Source organism: Neoarius graeffei, chromosome 7 (genome assembly GCF_027579695.1).
Source record: "Neoarius graeffei isolate fNeoGra1 chromosome 7, fNeoGra1.pri, whole genome shotgun sequence".
In the NCBI taxonomy this organism is placed as follows: Eukaryota; Metazoa; Chordata; class Actinopteri; order Siluriformes; family Ariidae; genus Neoarius; species Neoarius graeffei.
This window is the reverse complement of record NC_083575.1, coordinates 76,639,628-76,664,073: the sequence shown is the minus strand read 5'-3', so window position 1 is coordinate 76,664,073 and position 24,446 is coordinate 76,639,628. Positions and strand designations below refer to the sequence as shown.

General features: G+C 41.7%; 1 protein-coding gene across 2 annotated transcripts in view; it reads left to right on the top strand.

Annotated features, from left to right (window-relative positions):
* Positions 1-24,446, top strand: part of naa15b (N-alpha-acetyltransferase 15, NatA auxiliary subunit b) — a 126,553-nt gene that overhangs the window by 39,246 nt on the left and 62,861 nt on the right. Inside the window, exon 2 of one of the 2 annotated variants that reach the window (XM_060926427.1) lies at positions 22,174-22,258. In XM_060926427.1, coding sequence (XP_060782410.1) covers positions 22,174-22,258 — 85 coding nt within the window. Of the gene's footprint in view, positions 1-22,172; positions 22,259-24,446 lie in introns of those variants that run through there. The other variant, XM_060926428.1, reaches the window with a different exon arrangement.

The following is a 24,446-nucleotide window of genomic DNA, read 5'->3' as shown; positions in this document are numbered from 1 at the left end:
GGTGTCTTTCTAGTTCAGAAAGTTTAGTCAGTCAGCAGCACAACTAGGCTAGGACCTGGCACTATGCTGATGTTGCTAACATTTGCACCCACGTTTCGGCAGCGAAAGTTCATAAAAATGGATAACGGAAAGTTCATAAAAATGGATAACGGTAATGGATAACGGAAAGTTCATAAAAATGGATAACGGAAAGTTCATAAAAATGGATAACGGTAATGGTGAAAATGATAAGTTGGCCTTATAAGTGCCAACAGATATTCAAGGTATAAGTAGATGAAATGAACATAAAAGGGGTCTTATTTTCAACTAAAGTGTACTGCAGATGTAGGGAGTTGAAACATTTTCTGAATGAGCTCGTTGGCCCCTTTAAATAAACGGGTATCTATTCATACAGTGAGATCGCCAAAGTTTAATAAACTGAAAATGCAATAACTGTAATTTTGAAGTAGATGATGTATAGGACATGTGTCGCTTGTGTCTTGTGACTTATTGTAAAAATGATATAAAGGGTTCAAAATCGCATAGTTAAATATAATAGTAACTTCATATGATAATATTAACCACTGGTTATTTCAGAGAGGAAAAAAAATGGGGACACTATTGCTTCCATTCGGGACAATACAACACAGAATTCGGGACCACTGGGGGACACAAAGAAAAAAAGTTAATTTCGAGCCCTGGGACATGGGGTCAGGAAACTATTTTATTTATAAGCAGTAGCCACATGGACCCAAAGGGTACCTTTTTTTTTTTCCGCGATATCTTTCTTCATATTTATCATAAGCGCTACCGGGCGAGGTTTGTTTTGCCTGGCAACATTTTATTTATTTTTTGGTGTGCAGGTGACAGCGCGGCGCTGAAGACACAGTGCGGCAGAGCGTCACGTATCCGCGCTTTAGGGAAAGCCCTGCTAAATCACTACACTATAACACTTTGATTCATGAAAGTATTTTTATTTGGAAATAATTTCGTGTGTGTGTGTAACTCAGCAGGGACAGCTGTGCCAGGTGGTAGGCAGGGAGCAGGAGCAGCATGTAGAAAGTGGAGAGGTGAGCGAATTGCAGAATCGAGCAGGAAGGTTTGAGAGGCTGTGGTACCACACATTCCGTTGTCCGGGAATAACCGGACTTTGGCCGGAAAAAAAAAAAAAAATGTCCGAGAAAATGAAATCTCACCGGTCAAATTGTCCGATTGAAATTGACTAATAATCCCGTCTCTCTAACACAATTTGGATTTCAGAATAATACTACCATTTAGGTCTAATGTAGTAACACAAAACTAAACTAAAATAATTTAACCTAATAACACATCGGAAGGAACATGTGTGATTGGCCGACCAGCGTTGGTTTGCAGCAAAGATTCTACAGCGTAATCTGCGTAAAAATATGGCTGTGGAGGATTGCAATTCGCCACAGCCTGTGAAGTCCTCATACGGGATTTCAACGAAATATTTCCAGAGTGGGCCAAGCTCGCCAAAATAGCCTGTGTGATCCCTGTCTCGAGTGTTCCTGCAGAGAGGGGGTTTTCGCTGCAGAATCGGATCAAGACGAAGCAGCGAAGTCGCCTCTCGGAGAACAAGGTTACGCGACTTGTGCGCATCGCCAGTTGTGGAGAGACACTGCAAACAGGGCTCGAAATTAACTTTTTTTCTTTGTGTCCCCCAGTGGTCCCGAATTCTGTGTTGTATTGTCCCGAATGGAAGCAATAGTGTCCCCATTTTTTTTCCTCTCTGAAATAACCAGTGGTTAATATTATCATATGAAGTTACTATTATATTTGTAACTATGCGATTTTGAACCCTTTATATCATTTTTACAATAAGTCACAAGACACAAGCGACACATGTCCTATACATCATCTACTTCAAAATTACAGTTATTGCATTTTCAGTTTATTAAACTTTGGCGATCTCACTGTATGAATAGATACCCGTTTATTTAAAGGGGCCAACGAGCTCATTCAGAAAATGTTTCAACTCCCTACATCTGCAGTACACTTTAGCTGAAAATAAGACCCCTTTTATGTTCATTTCATCTACTTATACCTTGAATATCTGTTGGCACTTATAAGGCCAACTTATAATTTTCACCATTACCGTTATCCATTTTTATGAACTTTCCGTTATCCATTACCGTTATCCATTTTTATGAACTTTCCGTTATCCATTTTATGAACTTTCGCTGCCGAAACGTGGGTGCAAATGTTAGCAACATCAGCATAGTGCCAGGTCCTAGCCTAGTTGTGCTGCTGACTGACGAAACTTTCTGAACTAGAAAGACACCAAGAAAACTCACTTATTCTGTTGAACGGTATCTTCCGTCAATATCATCCACATCATTCCTGTTGTATTTTATAACGTGTCTAACAGTGTTCATTAAGTTCATTCAGTTGCTAGCGTTGCCTGCAGACCAGGTGAGGACACTTTGGATCCTGAAGGTCCCGGAGACGTTATGTCTGGGCTTTCAGTTTCTTCCCCGCGGTCGGCCCGCTTCAACCACTTAAGCATTTTTGTTCTGGCAAGAGTCGGCGCAGCGTGTGCGGTAGCAATTCCATTCCAAGTCCATATAATGCGGACTCCGGCCGAAGATTCTAGAACAGAATGCGCTGCTCTGTAGCCTACGGATGCAGGTGCATCGAAAGTGTAGCTAATATGTATTTTTTGCTGTTAACGTTTTAAAATTGACAAATTAGGTGAATGTGTATGTATGTGTTAGGGCTTTGTAAATAATATTAATGTAGAACTTTTTTTCTAGATCTATTTTTTTCCATTGTCCCGGGATTGTCCCAGATATGATAATTTTGTGTCCCGATGACATTTTTTATGGTCCCCGGGATGTCGGGACACCGTTAGTTTCGAGCGCTGACTGCAAAGTTTCGATTTCATATCGGCAGCTGCCAACTTCAACACTGCCAAACAGCGTAAAAAGTAGGAGTTCAATTATACGAGGCAGTGTTATGAATAATTTGATAGTTAGCCTACTATTTGACAATTTAACCTGCACCATTCAGGTGCACGTCAAGACACGGTGTTATTATTAGGCCGTTATTTAGTCTCATTTGTTTGATGTGGGGAAGGGGGATTAGTTTATTAAACCACAAGGAAGAACCTGTATTTTTTCCTGATTTGTTTGATATGGGGAAGGATGATTACTGGTTCATCATTAATGATGTGTTTCTTAAAAATAACTCGGGCACCTCGTGCGAATAACGCATGGGGTCGTTTGCACAACGAGTGTTCATGGGATTATTTGAAAGTAAGGCCAATAAACATGTTGCATTATTTTTATACGGTCTAATTGTCATTCTTTAAGCTACTAGTCTACTTCCAATTTTTCTGCACTAGGCTAATTAGGAACGATGGAATATTTGACCGGCATGTTATCAAAATGTCCGGAAGGTGAAACCTCCGCCGGTCACTTGGACCGGCTGAATTTTTTTCTAGCGGAAACGCTGTGTGGTACAGATGGGTGATAAAATGAAATCCAGAATGAAGTGTCTTAGTAGTGCGGCCACCATGAGTAGGCCTGTCACGATGATCAATTTTGTTGGACGATATATTGTCTCAGAAATGATTGCGATAAACGATATTATTGTTGACGTCTTTTCAAGACAGTTTTATGCCACTAGTAAAATAATGATCATGCAAATACACCCTTTCAAAGAAGAGTCAACTTTAAGTCAACTTGTTCAATTCAACAGTGGAACGTAAAAAATATAGAAATAACCTAAAGAAATAAAACAAACAAACAAAACCACTCACAACAAAAACAATAAGATACAAACAGGGTAATAAAAAGACTTTTTTTTTTTTTTTTCTTCCCCACAGGCAACATTCTGCCAATCCAGTTTCTCAAAGATTAGTACCCAGATAAACAAAAAGTGCAAAGGAACAACGTATTGCCAGCTGTCATTTGGGTAAAAGTAACAATTAGAACTAGACTGCATTTCCGCAGAGAAAATGCCAAGTGTGCTTGCTGAGCTGTAGCAGAACAGCTATCATGCTAGCATGCTAACGGTTAGCATACTAACATGTTAAAAGCTAGCATGTTAACATGTTAATGCTAACATTCTAATAGATAACATGTTAACAGCTAACATTCTAACATGCTAATGATTAACATGCTATTTGTTAAAACTCTAACACTTTAATACCCTGTCCACACTAGGGATTTTGTACCGATACGATATTACTTTCGTACCGCAACACCTGTCCACACTAGCAACTATACCGGTACTGTCGCGGTATAACTGTATCGGTACTGTAGCGCTTCGCTGTAGTGTGGACAGATGAAGCGGCTCTGTATCGATACAAATATAATGCGCATGCGCAAAGTCACACACCTCAATCGATGTCTTCGCTGAATAAAATAGTGAAGAACGGAGATTCGTTTTCTTTGTTTCTTTCTCAACTGCCGCGCGCGTTTTATACGATTCGACTGAATAAATGACCACCAGAAATACAGACTGTACACTGACAACAAAAAGCACACACACGTTGTTTCATCCGCCATATTCTCGGAAGGAAGTTACTCGGTAACCACGGGAACATTTCGCGCACGCGCATTTCAACTACCGTGAAAGAAAACCGCAAACATTTCTCGCTAGTGTGGACAGATGCACTAAACTGTACCGGTGTACTTTGTATCGATACAGTTATACCACTTTCGTACCGGTATATATTAGGGGTGTGCAAAAATATCGATACGGCGATATATCGCGATACTTTGTCTCCCGATTCAATATCGATACTCAATTTGAATATCGATATTTTTTTCAAATAATAAAATCATGTTTCAGACGGGTTGTAAATCCAGTACGACTTCCGCACCTCTGCTCCGCGAGGTGTCGCTGTGCCGCTCCCTCACTGCAAGGCACTCTTCGTCTTCTCTTTTTTTCCCCGGTGGTTGCAGTGAGGGAAAAAAACAGGCAAGCATGGCTGTTAACGTAAACCAAGAGACGCCGCCGAACTTTAAGGCAGATGTTTGGAGGCACTTTGGATTCCAAAGGAAAGGAGAAAAAAAAACCAGTGAGCCGGACAAGGAGAATGCACTTTGCAAAACCTGTTTCGCTCCAATTAAATTAAGATGCTCCAATTAAGATGCCCACTGCACTTTTCAATGTGTTTCAGACAGTGCGTTGTTCCTGCAAAATAAGCACAAGTTAAATGTTCTCCGGTATATGTTCTCAAGTTTACAAAGAACAAATTGATATTAGTGTTAGCACTGAAACGTATGTGCAGTCTGCAGTGCAAGTTTTAAGTTTTCATAAAACAATTTGATTCTGCTTGTTAAGCAGCACTGATGTGTCCATGCTTACAGAAAAGTTGAGAATACTAGCACAGAAATGGGAATTTTCTGTATGTTGTAGTGAAGCAACTCTTGGTTTTGCCAGCAGTGGAATAGAGACACATATATGTCTGGCAAGAGTGTTTAGTTATGTATGTGAAATGTAATTTTACAGTGGTCAATAAATTCTGATTTTCTTCACTGACACAGATATCATGATGTGGTTGAAATTTCTTGCAATATATTGATTATCGCAGAATCGCTGTACCGTGATATTATCGTTATCGTGGGCAAAATATCGCCATAGTATCGTATCGTGAGGTATCTGGTGATACCCAGCCCTAGTATATATGTGAACACAGCTCAAGGCTAATATGTTGACAGCTAACATGCTAATGGCTAGTATGTTAACTTTTTAGTATGCCATGGGGACGGGTCCTGCAGGTGACATTCTCATCCAGCAAACCCCCCCCCCCCCCCCAAGCCAGTAAATTCAGGGGAAATGCAGAAAGTTAAACCTAATGTCTCATCTCATCTCATTATCTCTAGCCGCTTTATCCTTCTACAGGGTCGCAGGCAAGCTGGAGCCTATCCCAGCTGACTACGGGCGAAAGGCGGGGTACACCCTGGACAAGTCGCCAGGTCATCACAGGGCTGACACATAGACACAGACAACCATTCACACCCACATTCACACCTACGCTCAATTTAGAGTCACCAGTTAACCTAACCTGCATGTCTTTGGACTGTGGGGGAAACCGGAGCACCCGGAGGAAACCCACGCGGACACGGGGAGAACATGCAAACTCCACACAGAAAGGCCCCCGCCGGCCCCGGGGCTCGAACCCAGGACCTTCTTGCTGTGAGGCGACAGTGCTAACCACTACACCACCGTGCCGCCCTAAACCTAATGTTTTGTTTTATTTTATTTTTTCTTCCTCTCGGAGGTCTCTTGGGTTCAAGCCGTGTTCCTCTGGAATGGGATTCTGTAGTGAAATGCAGGTTACTGATTAAAAAAAGAAAGTGCCAGTACTTGGCGGAAATGTATTTTAAGTTATCTTTGTTCCAAGAAAGTGTTATGGTCGAAGTTTACACACTTTCCATTGGTGACCTTTCTTGTTTAAACTGTTTGATTTAACCATTTGATATAAACCACATCATGGTTCAGCATTTCACCCTTATGAACCACATTTATAATAATGATAATGGGTTAATTATGACTTGCCTTGAAATTCAGCTCAAAGTGCCTTATGGTGGGAGGTAAAAGTGTTCAAGTGCATATCACAGGCAAATTCAGGAGCGAGATCAATGTAATTCTCCTATTTTATATTAAACTTTGGTCAAATATCTGTTACATTTTGTGCAATTTTTTTTTACCTTGCACAATACCAGAAAAATTCAGTTGAAATCAAGCCATTTGAGGCGAATTGGTCCGCCTCTGAAAAAACTTGGCATTTGGATTTCCCGGCAAACATTGATTTTCGTGACGTCGCGTGCGGGACGCCTCCCTCTGAATCCTACGTCAGCGCTGGTTTGTTTGAGAAAACGACCTGGTGGTTTTCTGCAAATTTCTTCGTTATCGCGTAATTATTAAAATGGTTAACAGATGTATCGTAGGAGGGTGTAGCAACACCAATCTTGATGGGATTAGTACTCATCGTTTCCCAAAAGACCGGACAATGAGAGAGAAATGGGAGCGCTTGGTCTACACAGGCTGTGCACTGAAACCGTGCAAAGCTCGCGCAGCCTGCTGGTGCTTCCGCAGATAACGTCACGAATCTGGCTCCAGACTCCCTTGGGATTTTTCCAGACGCGTTTTATTTTATTTTTTCTGCTGTAGACAGATGGCCTTGTGCAAAATTACCCTTCTGGATGAGTGTGTAAAGGGACATAATTTCTTGAAAAAAAAAAAAACGAAATTGGTCCAGAATATGCACTTTAGCATTATAATAAAGTAAAATAGGATACTACTAGAGCGGTGGCTAGAATTATCGACACCTTAACAATCTTTTGGCCACTGCAAAAGTAGAAAAGGCTTTCAGTATGTAAATTGTGTATGAATAATTACTCACACTTCCACTGGGGAAAAATGAGTTGATTTGCGATTACTTGGTGTATCAGATCACATGACACTGTTGCACAATTATTGACACCTTTGTCCGCAGTTATCGACACCCAGATGATTACTTATAAAAAAAATATTAAAAATCAGTATGTGGTATTAAGTTAAAAGAGTTTTTGTTTAAAATTTGTTTTACATAGACTTATTTAGTACAAATTATCCTTTATATAAATACATGGCTGTCGGTGCTTTACGTAAATAAGGAAGTAATTCTAATGTTTGTAAACAAACGAGCTGAATGTTTCTGTCGGAATCTTTGTCTTTCACTTTCTACCCACTTCCTAAGTATTTTCGTACATCACGTTTTGTTAATCATTCGTTGTTTGTACATCCCTGATTCCAAAAAAGTTGGGACCAAGTACAAATTGTAAATAAAAACGGAATGCAATGATGTGGAAGTTTCAAAATTCCGTATTTTATTCAGAATAGAACACAGATGACATATCAAATGTTTAAACTGAGAAAATTTATCATTTAAAGAGAAAAATTAGGTGATTTTTTTTAAATTTCATGACAACACCACATCTCAAAGTTGGGACAAGGCCATGTTTCCCACTGTGAGACATCCCCTTTTCTCTTTACAACAGTCTGTAAACGTCTGGGGACTGAGGAGACAAGTTGCTCAAGTTTAGGGATAGGAATGTTAACCCATTCTTGTCTAATGTAGGATTCTAGTTGCTCAACTGTCTTAGGTCTTTTTTGTCGTATCTTCCGTTTTATGATGCGCCAAATGTTTTCTATGGGTGAAAGATCTGGACTGCAGGCTGGCCAGTTCAGTACCCGGACCCTTCTTCTACGCAGCCATGATGCTGTAATTGATGCAGTATGTGGTTTGGCATTGTCATGTTGGAAAATGCAAGGTCTTCCCTGAAAGAGACGTCGTCTGGATGGGAGCATATGTTGCTCTAGAACCTGGATATACCTTTCAGCATTGATGGTGTCTTTCCAGATGTGTAAGCTGCCCATGCCACACGCACTAATGCAACCCCATACCATCAGAGATGCAGGCTTCTGAACTGAGCGCTGATAACTCGGGTCGTCCTTCTCCTCTTTAGTCCGAATGACACGGCGTTCCTGATTTCCATAAAGAACTTCAAATTTTGATTCGTCTGACCACAGAACAGTTTTCCACTTTGCCACAGTCCATTTTAAATGAGCCTTGGCCCAGAGAAGACGTTTGCGCTTCTGGATCGTGTTTAGATACGGCTTCTTCTTTGAACTATAGAGTTTTAGCTGGCAACGGCGGATGACACGGTGAATTGTGTTCACAGATAATGTTCTCTGGAAATATTCCTGAGCCCATTTTGTGATTGCCAATACAGAAGCATGCCTGTATGTGATGCAGTGCCGTCTAAGGGCCCGAAGATCACGGGCACCCAGTATGGTTTTCCGGCCTTGACCCTTACGCACAGAGATTCTTCCAGATTCTCTGAATCTTTTGATGATATTATGCACTGTAGATGATATGTTCAAACTCTTCGTAATTTTACACTGTCGAACTCCTTTCTGATATTGCTCCACTATTTGTCGGTGCAGAATTAGGGGGATTGGTGATCCTCTTCCCATCTTTACTTCTGAGAGCCGCTGCCACTCCAAGATGCTCTTTTTATACCCAGTCATGTTAATGACCTATTGCCAGTTGACCTAATGAGTTGCAATTTGGTCCTCCAGCTGTTCCTTTTTTGTACCTTTAACTTTTCCAGCCTCTTATTGCCCCTGTCCCAACTTTTTTGAGATGTGTTGCTGTCATGAAATTTCAAATGAGCCAATATTTGGTATGAAATTTCAAAATGTCTCACTTACGACATTTGATATGTTGTTTATGTTCTATTGTGAATACAATATCAGTTTGATATTTGTAAATTATTGCATTTTGTTTTTATTTATAATTTGTACTTTGTCCCAACTTTTTTGGAATCGGGGTTGTATTAATTTCTAGTTTTGTAGTTTACTAATAAACGTCAACAGGAAATTGACATTATAACCACATGAAAATATTTATAACAAACTGCAAACAAATTTGCCGAATGGAATCGAAAAATCAATATTTCAAGCATGTAAAAAATTTTTTTTTTTTATATGCTAGGAATTTAATTCTTGTCTAATTCTATTTATTGTAGTAGGATTCCAAATCTATAAACATTCCATATTGTTATGGATCAGAAAAAAAAAAAAGTTATAAATTGCAGCACTTGTAATTTTTTTTTTTTTTTTAAAGTACTTTATCTACTTCAACAATGTTACACAAAGATGGATCCATAACAGTTGTAAATGTCACTTAATTCCACAGGGTGTCGATAATGGTGGACACCGGTGAAAGTGATCACTATTATCAACACCTCGCGTGACTTCTCAAACGTGCGTTTAGATACAAAATGGCGACTGTCAAATGAAAAAGTAAGAAACAAAGTAGGTTTCGACAAGGAGATCATGAAGTATCGGTGAATTTGATCAGTAAAAACATGTCCATGATCTTTCCACCATGCTTACCTGTGATGATAACGTCCAGGTTTTCCTCAAATTGCTGATTGTGCTTTAAAAAAAAAAATCCATCTCAGGGTAACGAGCTGTGTCATTTGGCAAGATAAAAGGGGTGTAATCGTAAAACGGTGAAACAGGCAATAGGTCGAGCGAGGCACAAACAGGCCATTGTGGACTTTGCAGAATCAAAGACGAGAAACAGGAAATCGGGGCTCAGGAAACCAAACAAGGAAATAAGTCTCCGTAACGTGCCAGCAACACAGCTCAATACTTCGCAAAGTAAGTTTCATTGTTATTATATTGGTGTGCTGATTGCGTCTTAATCCTGTGCAGGTGTGAGTCGTTTACGGTGTGCGCGAGAGTCCGCTCGGCACGCGCGCTGTCCAGAATGCGTCCAGGAGTCTATCTGATGCACGCGTGACGCTCTTGCATGAAATTAATACAAAATTAATGTATATGAGTGATTCCACGCTTATGGGTACTGAAATGGGGACATGAACTTATTTTTAAAAATTCACCTAAAACCATTTCTTTTTTTACCATCAGGTCACAAAACATGTAATCTTTAATGAATGATATGTTAAAAGATAACTTTAATTTTCTGAGATGTAATAAAAACATATTTATATGCCAAAGTCAGAATGTAGCAGAAGTGTTGTGGACATATATATTCTCAATTTTAACAATGTAGAATTACTTTTTGAAACATAGGAAGGTGATGTTTTAGCAAATATAATTAATAAACATGTGTAGTAGAATAAACATACACATTCTTTCAATAAGATTAACATGGTATAGAGCTAGATTGTAATTAATTTGTAACAGACGCGAGATGGACAATCGTAACAGAAGTAATGTAACAGACATCATTTTGGAACTCATAGGCTTGACTTTGGCATATAAATATGTTTTTATTACATCTCAGAAAATTAAAGTTATCTTTTAACATATCATTCATTAAAGATTACATGTTTTGTGACCTGATGGTAAAAAAAGAAATGGTTTTAGGTGAATAAGTTCATGTCCCCATTTCAGTACCCATAAGCATGGAATCACTCATATATAAATATCTTGTGCCAAATTATTATGGTATGTTACCAAAAAAATAAAGAAAAAAGCAGAGTCCTCGTCTCCAATTTACGAGTCAGAATGCAGTTAAAGGAGTTTTGAATGTTGTCAAAAGACGCGCGCGCCCTCTTTCGAATGCTGACGTAATCAAGCCGGAAGTTCTGTTTGTTTTGACAGCAATCAGGAAAGTTTGAAAAAAGTAGGCAGTAATTGTCATTTAAACTCTTTTTTTTTTTTGTGCAATGTTTCATTTGGGAAAACAGGTTTCAAAATGGCGGCGCTGACACTTCACGCTTCGAAGTCTCGCACAAGTCTCGTGAAGATCGCGTGGATAAGCGACGCCTGCCGTGGACCAAACAAACTAAGTTCAACACGGCTAAAAACCGAATAGGCCAATAAGTATAATATTTAATTGCAGTTAGTTGCTAATGAGTCACGATTTAAGGTTACTAAAACCGAAAACGTAATTGAATAACGTTAATTAAGAAATAAAGCAAGTTTAAAAATCACTTCAGTTCCCCTTTCATGCATTAGTCCAAGTCATCAGTGCTCAAGTCAAGTCACGAGTCCTCAACAGTCAATGAAGAAGAATGGCGCTTTTAAGTAACACTGAAATTGTAAGATTTGTCTGTATTATATGGATTTCTAAGACTACGTTCAGACTGCACCCTGAAACGACCCATATCCGATTTTTTTGCCCATATGCGACCTGTATCCGATTTGTTATTGACAATCTGAACGACACAGATCCGATTTTTTTCACATGCGACCCAGGCCGCTTGGATATGTGGTCCTAAATCCGATGCATATCCGATATTTTCACATGCGACTGCAGTCTGACCGGACAGGTCACATTCATGCGACCTACACGTCATCAACAAGAGACAAACGTCACTATTCTGTGTTGGCTAATCCCGCCTCTTTGGTGGAAAACAACAACATTTATACAGTTTTCAGAATTTAAATAGACTTTTATATAGAATTGATCAAGCTAATAGTGGATTTGGTAGGGACCTGGATGTTGATCTGTTAGCCTGATTAAATAAAACAGTTTCTATAACTGATTTATAACTTAAACCATCCTGTATTACAAGATTATAAGATTGTTCTGGAAATTTCCAGTAATTTGACACCTTCGGTCTCATTAGTCTGCTGCCCACATTAATCAGATTATTGTGTGAGTTCCGCCGCCGCCACAAAAACCACATCGCCAGGTCTCTCCTCATCTCCATAGCAAACTGCACTGGTGTTTCTGCACCTTGAGCCAGCGCTGAGAGAAGTTGCAGAATTCAGCTGGCTATAAACAATCTCTAAATAAATATTTATAAAAATGCAGAAGAAGTTTATTAATATGATGAAATAAATATTTGCAAATTATTAAGCCTGAATTAAGTTTGGTAATACAGCGGCCGTATCCCAAATGACTGCCTACTGAAGCTCGAGTGCACTATAGACCCCTTTCACATGACGTCACCGCGCCGCGAGATTTTGTTAGGCGCCATATTGGAAGACCAAGTACATGCACTCACAATATAAAACAAAGTACGAGCGAGAGTAAAGTGACACGATGGCTGATAATTCGGGTTATGTGAGTACATTACCAGCTGCAGAAAGGGCACGGTATGTGGAGAAACTGGCTGTGATTGATGGGTTTGACCCATATGATAAGACTCGGGGCAAGGGAGAATGGAAACATAAGGAGGACCGGACACCAATTCTGCCATCTGTTTGCTACCCAGACATTGTAAACTATTTGTTGTTTACACCCAGTGCCTACACTCAGTGTTCGAAATATGCCGATATTTTCAGGGGGTCCCTTTTTTCCCTTGGGGGTGTGTGTGCTTGCGCTTGTCTCGGAGCGCGGATCTCCAAACACATGAGAAGCCTATCTTACGCACACATCACGCGGACTCCACACACGCATCGCTTCTGAAGTCATCACTCATCAGGGGAAATCGTGTCTGCATTGGCATGTTCAAAAACCAACCTCGCGTCAACAATGATACCACACGCAAGAAAAAAAAAAACAGTCAGGCTACTCAACAACCAACCTGGCAGCAGCGAGCAAGCCCCAAACCATCCTAAATTATTATTATTATTATTATTATTATTATTATTATTATTAAATTGTAGGAGTCTGGGAGGCTTGCTCCTCATACAGTTATCAACTTGGGCCACTTTAGCATGTTTTAAATCTGAATTTCTTGCGTTTGCTTACCTCAAAGTGTCCGCAGATCATGCACAGACTTATCCGTTATATCCACAGTTTTTTGCCAAGTCTCACACAGGTTTCTTTCAAGTCTACTGTTGGGCCAATAAATCCTAAATAAAACAGCTCAGATTTGTTTAAGTCGTTTGCTACTCCACTTTATTCTCGTGGGTTCACATACCGCTGCCGTTATTATCCCCTTATCACGAGTTTGTTGGTCTTCCAAAATGGCGCAGGGTCTGTTTACTTCTGGTTTCAGGTGACGTCAGTGAAAGGGGTCTATATATGCCGCTTTTCCACTACAAACGCGGCTGAGTCGGGCTGAGCCGTGCCGTGCTGAGTCGGGCTGAGCCGTGCCGTGCTGAGTCGAGCTGAGCGGGGCTGTTGGAGTTGGATTTCGACTACAACCGCGCTGAACCGTGCTGGCTGGAAGTGGGTGGACACATTGGGTGGAGTTAGCGAAAGTGGGTGGACGTCAGGTGATGTCGTTAAGCAGCGCAAACAGTGACATCAGTGAGCTTTTAAGCGGTAGTCTCACGACCCGAATAGTAAACAATAAACATGGAGGACATGGAGTCGTTAGTGTTGCTGGTCTTGGTGCTGTGGCTTGTTGTCACCGACAACGCGGACAGATACTGGCAAGAGCGTATAGATGAGGCGAGGCGCATAAGGCTTCAGAAATTCTCGTAATTCGTAATTCTTCTCCTTCCGGGTTTGCGGTGTTTACAGATCCCAGCGCGCTCGCGGGGCGTGTGTGGGCATGTGAGGACACTCCTCCTCACCAATCAGTGCACAGGGGAGTGTCTGCTCACGCCCCCAGCCTCACTCGGCACGGCTTGGCTCGCTTCAGCCCCACTCCAAAACGGTGCGAGTTTTAGGGGCTAAGCAGGGCTGAAGCGAGCTGAGTCGTGCTGGTTTTTGGTAGTCGAAACGCGAGCCGTGTCGGGCTGAAGTGAGCTGAAAAAGGGTAGTGGAAAAGGGCCAATAGAGTTGAAAAATCCATTACTTCCTAGTAACATGTATAGTACATGTAACACTTGTATAGAAATTAGAGAGACATTTAGGAGTCAACCCTCGTTACCAGGCTACACGTTTTCATTTCAGTTCAGAAACAAAAACACACACGAGACCTCACACTTTAACACTAACCAGATAATTAAACAAACAAAAAAGAAATCATTAAACATGAGTGTGCTTTTTTTTTTTTTGTTTACGTATTACGTAGATGTGCTTATTACGTGTCAATTTGCGCATGCGGGACACTTTTGGGTCGTTTTCCGTTCATATTGGAGATCGCATACAAGTCTCATATAATTGGTAATGTGAACGGCCTAACAAAAAAATCGGATTTCACAACAAATCGGATATGGGTCGTTTCAGGTCGCAGTCTGAACGTAGTGTTACTCTCCATTTCTTCTTCTACACTGAATTGAATCAGTAACCTACGTTACCATATTCATCTGAACCAACCAGGCTAAATAATTCTGAAGTCATGCTAGTATTTCTCATATTTTACTACTTTGACAGTGCCATCATAAAAATATCAAGCCCTTTCCATGATTCTTATCTGAATCTCGCGACTTTATTTCACTCACCAAGTTGGAGCATTTGCTATGTTCGGTTGAAGACGAAACGAGGAAACCCAAACGAAAAACTGGGAAAGTCGGGAAGGTTTCATTTAACGTAGCTGCTCACAGGATCAGCAATAAACAAAGCAGCACCTTTTCACTTGTAAATGTGCATTATACTGTAGAAATTAGTATTTGCTTTAAATCAGTAAACATGCAGACTGTTATATTTATCTTGAGTTTAGGGCCCGTTTACACGAGGACGCTGTCGGGTAAAAACGACTAAATATTTTATCGGAAGTGCCTTTCGTCTACACGGGGACGGCGTTTCCGAGGCTGAAAAACGGGAAAAATTGAAAACGCCTTCCAGAGTGGATAAGTTAAAAACAGCCCCCGTTGCATATCCGTCTAAACTACCCAATACGCGAAACTCTGCTCGGATCTGCTCACGTCGGGTACGCGTTTACGTCATGCATGTGTCATATACTGTACATGCCAGCCCGGGAAGTAAAAAAGTAAGAGCATGTCTGATTACATCGATCCAACGGACCTTCAAGCTGCTCTGGCAGCTTTAATAAACGTCCAGGAGTCCTTCGAACATCTATACCGAATCTGCACATATACCGTTAATGAACAGAGGCGGGTATAGCATGCTCTTACTTTTTTACTTACTTCCTTACTTACCATAGCCAGAGTAGTCAAAGTTTTCGCGGCGCAGATGTGCAGATCAGACAAGACGGAAGACGTTGCGCATGCGTGCAGACGTAGTGGAGGTATTTCACAGCGCCACCTAGCCACCTGGCATGCACATCCAATTGAATGCCACACATTTATGCGTCACCGTATAGACGCAGATTTCCTCCTTGAAAACGGTCGTGTAGTGAGAACGAAAACGGACTTTTGCGTTTTTGTTTCAGACCGTCCCCGTGTAAAGTGGGCCTTAAGGCCTCTGCATGCTCTTGCGACAAGGCTTTCGCAGACAGCTTTTCGCAGACAGTTGTAATTTATCGTTGAGCGGGGAGTAATAGGCGTGCGCGATGTTATTCACCGCTACAACGCAAGGGGGCGCGAAGTCGCGAAATCGCTAGGAGTAGTTGGTGGGTGTGGTTAGTGGAGTGTTTATCCTCCGGTTACTTATAATGACTAGAACTGGAGTCGTATAGATGTACGCACTTCCTCACTTCCTCGATCAACCGCTCTTCGTGCTGCTCCATCTTCGCTCGTGTTTTTAAAAATGGCGGTCGTGAAAACAAACCAAACTGGGAAAGTAGGGAAGCGGAAGTGCGTGTACAGCGGATGTAGAGTGGACCAATCAGAGCCCTCTTGTCTGCGACGCTGTCTGCGAGGCTTCTGCGGTGGTCACAATTTTTGGGAGGTGCGCGCAGAGCGTTTGCGAAGGTGGGGGGGGCTACGCAGACACTGTCTGCGACGCTATCTGCGAGGACTGGGTTGTCAGCATAAATTGGCCTTGAGTCTCATAGCAGGGAGCACTTTCTAAGATTTTAATAAAAAAAAAAAAAATTGGCTCTTGCCAGAGTTGTTTTGTTGGCTGACAGTAAGCGTGTTGCGTAATGCCTTCGAAGAACAGATTTTAGTTCAAGAACAGGTTTTTTTTTTTTTTTCTTTTTTCTTTTTCCCTCTCCTGTTTCTGTGACTGTAAAATCAGGCCAAAAATTGCTTAGTCAGTGCGGCCTTGCATTAGATGGACAACCAAGTCAAGTTTATTTGTATAGCGCTTTTAACAATAAACATTGTCGCAAAGCAGCTTTACAGAATTTGAACGACTTAAAACATGAGCTAATTTTATCCCTAATCTATCCCCAATGAGCAAGCCTGTGGCGACGGTGGCGAGGAAAAACTCCCTCAGACGACATGAGGAAGAAACCTCGAGAGGAACCCGACTCAAAAGGGAACCCATCCTCATTTGGGCAACAACAGACAGCCTGACTATAATATTAACAGTTTTAACATGAAGACCGTTTCGTTGATGCTATAAACCTCCCACCGACGGAAACCCGAGCGCAAAACCGTTCATGACAACCGCAGTCCTAAAGTCAGCAAGTCAACTGCAGTCCCCAGCCACAAAAACACCACTGCAAGAGTCCAGAGCGTCTTCCGGGCGCGACCCCCAACTGTCCACATGGGGCCGTCCTCCACAGGAGCGATGCGATGAGATGAGACTAGGGCTGCGTACCTAAACGTAACATCAGGTACAGGTCCCGGTACAGAGGTTTAGGTACAGGTCCGGACCTGTACCTGAACAATTTGACAAATTCTTCTCAACTTCTTCAATAACGACAGAAACATTTAATAAACTGTTGACAACTTGTCAGTATCTTTATTCAAAGAAAACCGAACATAACTAGGTTTCCTACCTCACTTCTCAGTCACCCTCTCACTCTCACACTTAGTTAACTTGGGACAAAAAGTCCTAAGTTGTCTCACAGCGAGAAGTGACTACACTAGAGTACTACAGACTACACGCAGTCCGCGGCCTTTAACTTGGAGTACGCGGCAAAATTACACAAAGCAACAAAGACCGCCAATGCCAGCAAAGGAAAAATGGCTGACCTGCTTTTGAGTCTTTTTGACCAATCAGAACGCTGGATCAGCCAAGCTCTCGCAATGTCTCGTGAGACTGTGGCGAGAGGATCTCAAATCAAAGAACGCTCTGATTTCAAGTTCCAGCGCGGCATTTTACGTCTTTTCCAGTGCTAAATTTTCGTCTTTGTGGTAGGATTTACGCATTTTCAGTCACAAAATGAGCATATACTTGGTGTAAATTTATATCGGTACAGTACCGGTACTTCATGATCCGGTATTTTGGACCTGTACCGAATCGATTTTCACGATACAGTACCGGTACGCAGCCCTAGATGAGACTCCAACCAGACACGGGGCACCAGGATGGATCAGGCAGGTTTGAGGAGCAGAAGAGGTCAGCATCTCGATCCCAGGACTGAGGGACAGATTGGGGGGGAATGTGCCGTCCGGATCTTATGCGCTGCACATTGTGTCCAGGTTCGAGCCTGTCAGAGTTGACATTACTGCAACAGGCAAAATGCGTGCCAGAAGAGTCCGTTACATCCAGACATCTGAGGTAATGCAGTTGCCTTACCCTGTTCAGATGAGATGTACAGGACAGTATTCGTACTTTACAAAACGAGACACACGGGGTTGGTCCGATTTCTTCATGAACCCTGTGGTTCTCATGATGGCGGTTTCCCTTTTGATCATTCTTCTTCTCCCAAAGCTCATCAACATGAGCGACCCAGGGATGAGAAGGGGAATGGAGCAGTCAATGAATATGCTCGATCCCAGCCCTGACCTTCCAGGTGTGTCCAAGTTCTTTGCCCCACTGAAAAAGAACCAACCACTAGTGGTTCTACAGGACCAGACAAAAGTTTGTACACCCAGTCATTCATAGGTTTTTCTGTCATTTGACTGTTCTACATTGTAGACCAATACTGAAGACATCACAACTATGAAATAACATGTATATGGAATTATGTGGGTGGCACGGTGGTGTAGTGGTTAGTGCTGTCGTCTCACAGCAAGAAGGTCCGGGTTCGAGCCCCGTGGCCGGCGAGGGCCTTTCTGTGTGGAGTTTGCATGTTCTCCCCGTGTCCGCGTGGGTTTCCTCCGGGTGCTCCGGTTTCCCCCACAGTCCAAAGACATGCAGGTTAGGTTAACTGGTGACTCTAAATTGACCGTAGGTGTGAATGTGAGTGTGAATGGTTGTCTGTGTCTATGTGTCAGCCCTGTGATGACCTGGCGACTTGTCCAGGGTGTACCCCGCCTTTCGCCCGTAGTCAGCTGGGATAGGCTCCAGCTTGCCTGCGACCCTGTAGAACAGGATAAAGCGGCTAGAGATAATGAGATGAGATGGAATTATGTCGTAAAAACAAAATGCTTCATATTTTAGACTCTTGAAAGTACCCACCATTTATCTCGACACTTTGCACGCTATTGGCGTTATCTTAACCAGCTTCATGAAGTAGTCACCTGGAACGTTTTTCAATTAACAGGTGTGTCTTGTCAAAAGTTAATTTGTGCAATTTCTTAATGTGTTTGAGATCATGCAGTAAATGGGCCTATTCCACAACTGTACTAATCCTTATGTCATCAAAAACCGCTCAACTAAGTAAAGCAGGGCTCGGCATTAACGCTTGTCCGGGACAAGTGATACTTTGTCGGACAAGTTCATCATCTCAGTTACTTGTCCGATCGGACAAGTGCCAAAATACGCCGATGTTCGGGTTACATATCAAATTTATCAGTTTATTCACATGATTTCCGAAGCATCTCACTCAACATATTGTTTTGATGAATCGCCGGATGTTTCTATTTGGAGAGAGCGATGTGCGCATGCACAATATTCCACTTGCGAAACCGGCCAATACCGCTTCGTGTGTTTGAACTGAAAAGTAAACGGTCGTTTATCAGGGTTTTTTCTAGAAAAATTTAGTATGAGGGCGCTCACCATGGCGAGGGAGCGAAGCGACGGTGGGGGGATGGTGCCGGTTGCCCCCCCCCCCCCCCGCCCGCACGAAGCCTTTGAAAAATTGAGGCTACAATGGGACATTCTGAGACTGTCTGAGAGGGAAATTGTAACAAATTGTCTGTCAACATTGAAAAAGAAAGACGTAATCATCTTCTGCCCCAGACAGTCTTTGGCTTTCTTCCGTTTCGTGCCGCGGGATGACATCTTTAAATGCCCAAGTGTCAACAAAAACAACTCGCGAATTACTTCTGTCAAAAGCTCCCGCGCCGGTGGGTGAAAGGTCATTCAATCTCAAAATCTCGCTCTACAAGTCAGCTGACCTTGTATGTAACCCATGTCAAATCTCGCACGAGCAGCCGCGACAAGTAAACAACATGGCGCCTCAGTCTGGAAAACGCCAGTTCGGATCGTTTTTGCACCGTCTGACGGTGTATCTACTCTGATTGGAATATTTTTGGAGTGATTATAATGTATTTGATGATCAGACACATTGTCACGTGGTGTTGCTGGGATGTTTTCACAGAGAAAAGATCATTTTGAGAAAGATTGCATGTTGTGCAGTAGCATATAAGTGCATGGCCTAAGTGTGACTTGGGGTTCAATCGGCATTTCAGTAAGGGGGCGCATGCCGAGAGTAAGAGGGCGCAGCACCCCTGTTCCCCAGTTTAGATGAAAGCCTGTTTATGATTGGTTTTAATCGTGTCATACACGTGGATTTGTTGACGTTTCTGTTGGCGGGATCATTATTCAACTGTATATTTGCGTTATGTGGTAATTTCCAAATCTTTGAATTGTTGTTGATGGTGTTCATTATATAGCCGAGCGTGTGTGGCGGGGTGCGCTGGGCTTGGAATGTGCGCCTGCGTGCGTGTGGATTGACAGGGAGTGAGGTAGGACTGGGGAAAGTTATCTATGAAATACCAAGCTGTCAAATGGCTGCTAATTAGGTTACCGGCTGTATTAATTAACTAATTAGTAATGGGAGTTTAGGGATTTGAAACATAGGGCTCTATAATTTAGATATAATTATGTATTATTTGAAATTATCTTTTTTTTTGACCATTAAATACCATACAGGAGCCACACTGAATAATTGGACAGCAATTATTAATCAGTACAGGATATATATATTCAAAGTTAATAATTTAAAAATGAAAATGTATATAATTTAATTTTCTGTTTTTCAATTTCTCATAAATAAATTGATTGATTGGAGTCCAATTTTTTTCTGCAGTGAATAGATTTTTTTTTTTTGTGTTAGTTTATTTGTAGCGTTGTTGTTATTTGTTTCTCTTGTCCAAACTAGTGATATCTCATCAAGTCATAAATTTTATGGTAATGTTAGTTTTTGTGATATTTGTTACTGAACTGCAGAGTACTGATCTGTGTATATATAATGGTTAGTGTTTCTGGATCTCATAAGGGGTGTTCACACGGCAACTTTTACTCCGGTGTAGCACCGGGGCTGCCCCGGTAGAGCGTTCACACGGTACAAAGTTATACCGGCGTAGCTCCTGAAAGCTGCTTAAACCGGTGCAAATCTAACCCTGCTCGGGAGGTGGTTTAAGAAATTTACTCCGGAGTAAATACTAGTTTGCGGGGCAGCACCGATATAAAATGGGACGTCTGAACGCTACAGGGGTAGACTCGCTACGCGTCAGGAGAGTTGATTACATAAGGGTATTGCATAATTTGCATCCTGGTATTTTGCGCTTCCAAAATGGCGAATATCAACAACAACAGAACTGCGTGTCTTCCAGTGTTGCCAGATTTGGCAGTTTTAAGTGCATTTTGGCGGATTTGAACATATTTTGGGATGGAAAACGTCAGCAATATCTGGCAACACTGGTGTCTTCATCCACGTTGTTTTCCCGGCACTTGGTGATGCCATGACAACCGGGAAAAGGAAGTACATTTTCACGCATGCACATATTTCATTTCCGCATTATTACTATCGGAAATGATAGTAATAAAAGGAAATATCAAAACTTTATTACTATCAAAGGAAATGATAGTAATAAAGTTTTTGCTACTATTGCACGGTCGCAGAAACTGCCGCGTGACCGCAAGTGAGGCTGCACCGGTGCTAACACGCTTCTGTCTAGTAAGCAGGGTTGTGAAGTGTGAACGCTGCGCGAAATTTACACCGGTGTAAGATATATCGCAACAAAATACATCGGTGCAGCATCGATGCAAATATGTGCCGTGTGAACACCCTAATAGTATAGTTATTTTGTTCTTAAAATTTTATGTTCATAATTTCTATTCTATTGGGATATATTGCTTCTGAACTTGAGCGTAATAATTGGTGAATTATGGTATCAATCAGTCTGTTTTACTATATTTTTGAACTTTTGCCTCAGTATATCAAGTATTGATTACTTTTGATTCATGGATATTCTGCACATGTTGTGAATTCGGAAACAAATGCAATAAAGATTGTTTGGTTACAAATAGTTGTTTTTTTTCTCAAATATTTCTTCGGACAAGTCAACTTCACATTCGGACAAGTGGTTTCAAAAGTTAATGTAGAGCCCTGTAAAGAGAAACAACATCCATCATTACTTTCAAACATGAAGCGCCTTTTAATTAATAAAAATAATTGGGTGTGTCCAAACTTTTGACTGGTGCTGTATTTGCAAAGGGTGTTTTGACCCTTACAGATTGCTGCTTGTGCATAAAGATTGTGCGTAATGTACGCTGGCAGATTACAAGCCATGACAACCGAGCAAACAAAAGGAGACGGATCAGCAAATTCAGGTGGCATTTCATTCAGCTCATGTTTTATAACCTCTTGTTTTGTCTAAATGTTTCTATTTTTGACGTGACATTCAGGTTTCGGCTGCGTCATGTTCCCTGGACGTCTCAAGATTTTTTAAAATATTTTTTTTCCTTTTTCTCCCCCCAACGTAACCACTCTATTTCTTTCTTTGTAGAGATGCTATGAGCACAAGCAGTACAGAAATGGGCTGAAGTTCTGCAAGCAGATTTTGTCCAACCCCAAGTTTTCTGAGCATGGAGGTAAGACACATGTGCGTACACACACCATGTCGTTTACATCAGGAGTGAATTTGCGTGCATTGTGACTACACTGATGTAGGTGGAATTGGGATTAATTAAATTATAAATTATGTAATAATTGATAATTGAATTAATCAATTTATAAATAAAGATCAGTCTCATAAAATCTTAAATTGTTAATTTTAATACTCGCCGTGAATGGTTCCATTCAAGATTAATGGTAGCTCTGCATTAGATGGGAAACCCAGTTGTATACAAAAGCTAAATTTTGAAGGAAAAAGGAGTTCTAAATAGTTGACCTTGTGAATAAACAACAGGAACAAGTAAAATGTAATTCAGTTTGATTAGCTTTTATTTGTCTACTGCTCACTAATAATAATCTCACAAAATACATTCAATGTCGGGCAAAGGTAATAACAAGACGACAATGGAACAATTACACCTGGACCATAAATTTGGGGGAAAGAGAGAGAGAGAGAGAGAGATAGGAAAAGAGAATCCCTTGTGTGTGCGTGTGTGTGTGAGAGAGAGAGACTAGGGCAAGCCGATGCGTGCGTGTGTAGGTGTGTATGTATCTGTGGGCAGATGCTAACGACTAGCCACTCTGGCAATGCTTAAACAAAATGGCGGTCAGTGCCTAGGTGTCGTATCACAGGTAACTCATTGAGGGAGGTACCAAAATGGCGTCGGGAAATATGGCGCCTGCAGGCCTAGTCGAGAACACAAGCCTACCAGCTAGCGTATCACCCTGAGGTAGCTAGCAATAAGTTGCTAAGGAGAATCTGACCACGTTACAGCTGGATCCAAACACTGTACTTAACAATTTCCAACAGACTATCTAGGCAAAGAACTCAACGCGAGAGAGAGAGAAAGAGAGAGAGAGTGTGTGTGTGTAATAGGTGTTGGATGGAGAGAGCTAGGCCTTGTAGCGGTCCAGCCTCGGAGCTTAAAATAACAAACTTGTCGCTGCGCTGCTAATCAGATAGGGAAGCTAGCAATGGAGTTAAGGAAAGATATCATGCAAGATACCCTGTCTAACAAGTTCAAAGAAAAAAACAGAACCAAAACAAACAATAAAAAAACAAACACCTTCCGTGTCTGAGCGGGTATGCTAAACAGCTCAAAGCTTAAACATGACCCTAACGACCATCTGAATGAGCTACAAATTAAAATTTGCCCAAGTGCCTACTCAATGCGATGGAAGTTCGTTCTCCGATGTCTACTCTGAGGGTCGCGGTCCGAGGAGAGGAGGTTAGCGGCGAGTTGCGTCCAACCGTGGCTAACGAAGCAGGGAGATGGAGGCCTAGTTGGCCCACGGTGCTTCGGGAGAAACCTCCGGTGATGCATCGACGAGAAAAAGGCTGAGAGGAGCGAAGCTGTCCGCAAATGCCTCTTAGCGTGGAAAACTACTTAACTGTAGTTAAACTTTGCAAAGGTTTAGAATCAAAACCACTATATCGCTGAAACCTAGCGGGTCGTTCAAAAGTTCGGCCGAAACTAATTTGAACAGGCTGTTCTCAGACAATAGCGGTTAGTCTCAACACTGTAGGCGAGTGTGCCAACAGTCCGTCCGACCACTCCAGTAGCCAGAACACGAGAGGATGAATCGAGGTGCTCTCGATACAGTTAAAGCAGTTCCACTTTACGTCACATCCGGGTGGAGCGCGCAAGGAATTGTGGGATCGTTATAGGGGGCGCTGGCAAGTTACCAACACTGAGCACTGGAGACAGTAATGGCGGCTTCACTGTTCATTATATGTCCATTATTGTTCTGATCCTTGTTCATCAGTGCAGTCGTGTGCTCACGGCTCATCTTGGTTATCTAAAGAAAGAGAACTTGTGTTCAGTTTCAGTGGCGTTAAAGCTAGTATTAGTATTACACAACGAATATTATAGTTGTGTATCAGGTACCTTTTTTCCTACCTGTTAATAACTAGCAAACGGCAAGTCATTCACGCGGCTTGTAGTTTTCCTTGTCCGAATGTTGTCCGCTACCGTAGTCATGTACTATGCAGTCCCCCCAGGATTTCGCGGGTTTTTTTTGTGATTGTTGCGGGCTAAAATGTCAAGTCAAGTTTATTTGTATAGCGCTTTTAACAATAAACATTGTCGCAAAGCAGCTTTACAGAATTTGAACGACTTAAAACTTGAGCTAATTTTGTCCCTAATCTATCCCCAATGAGCAAGC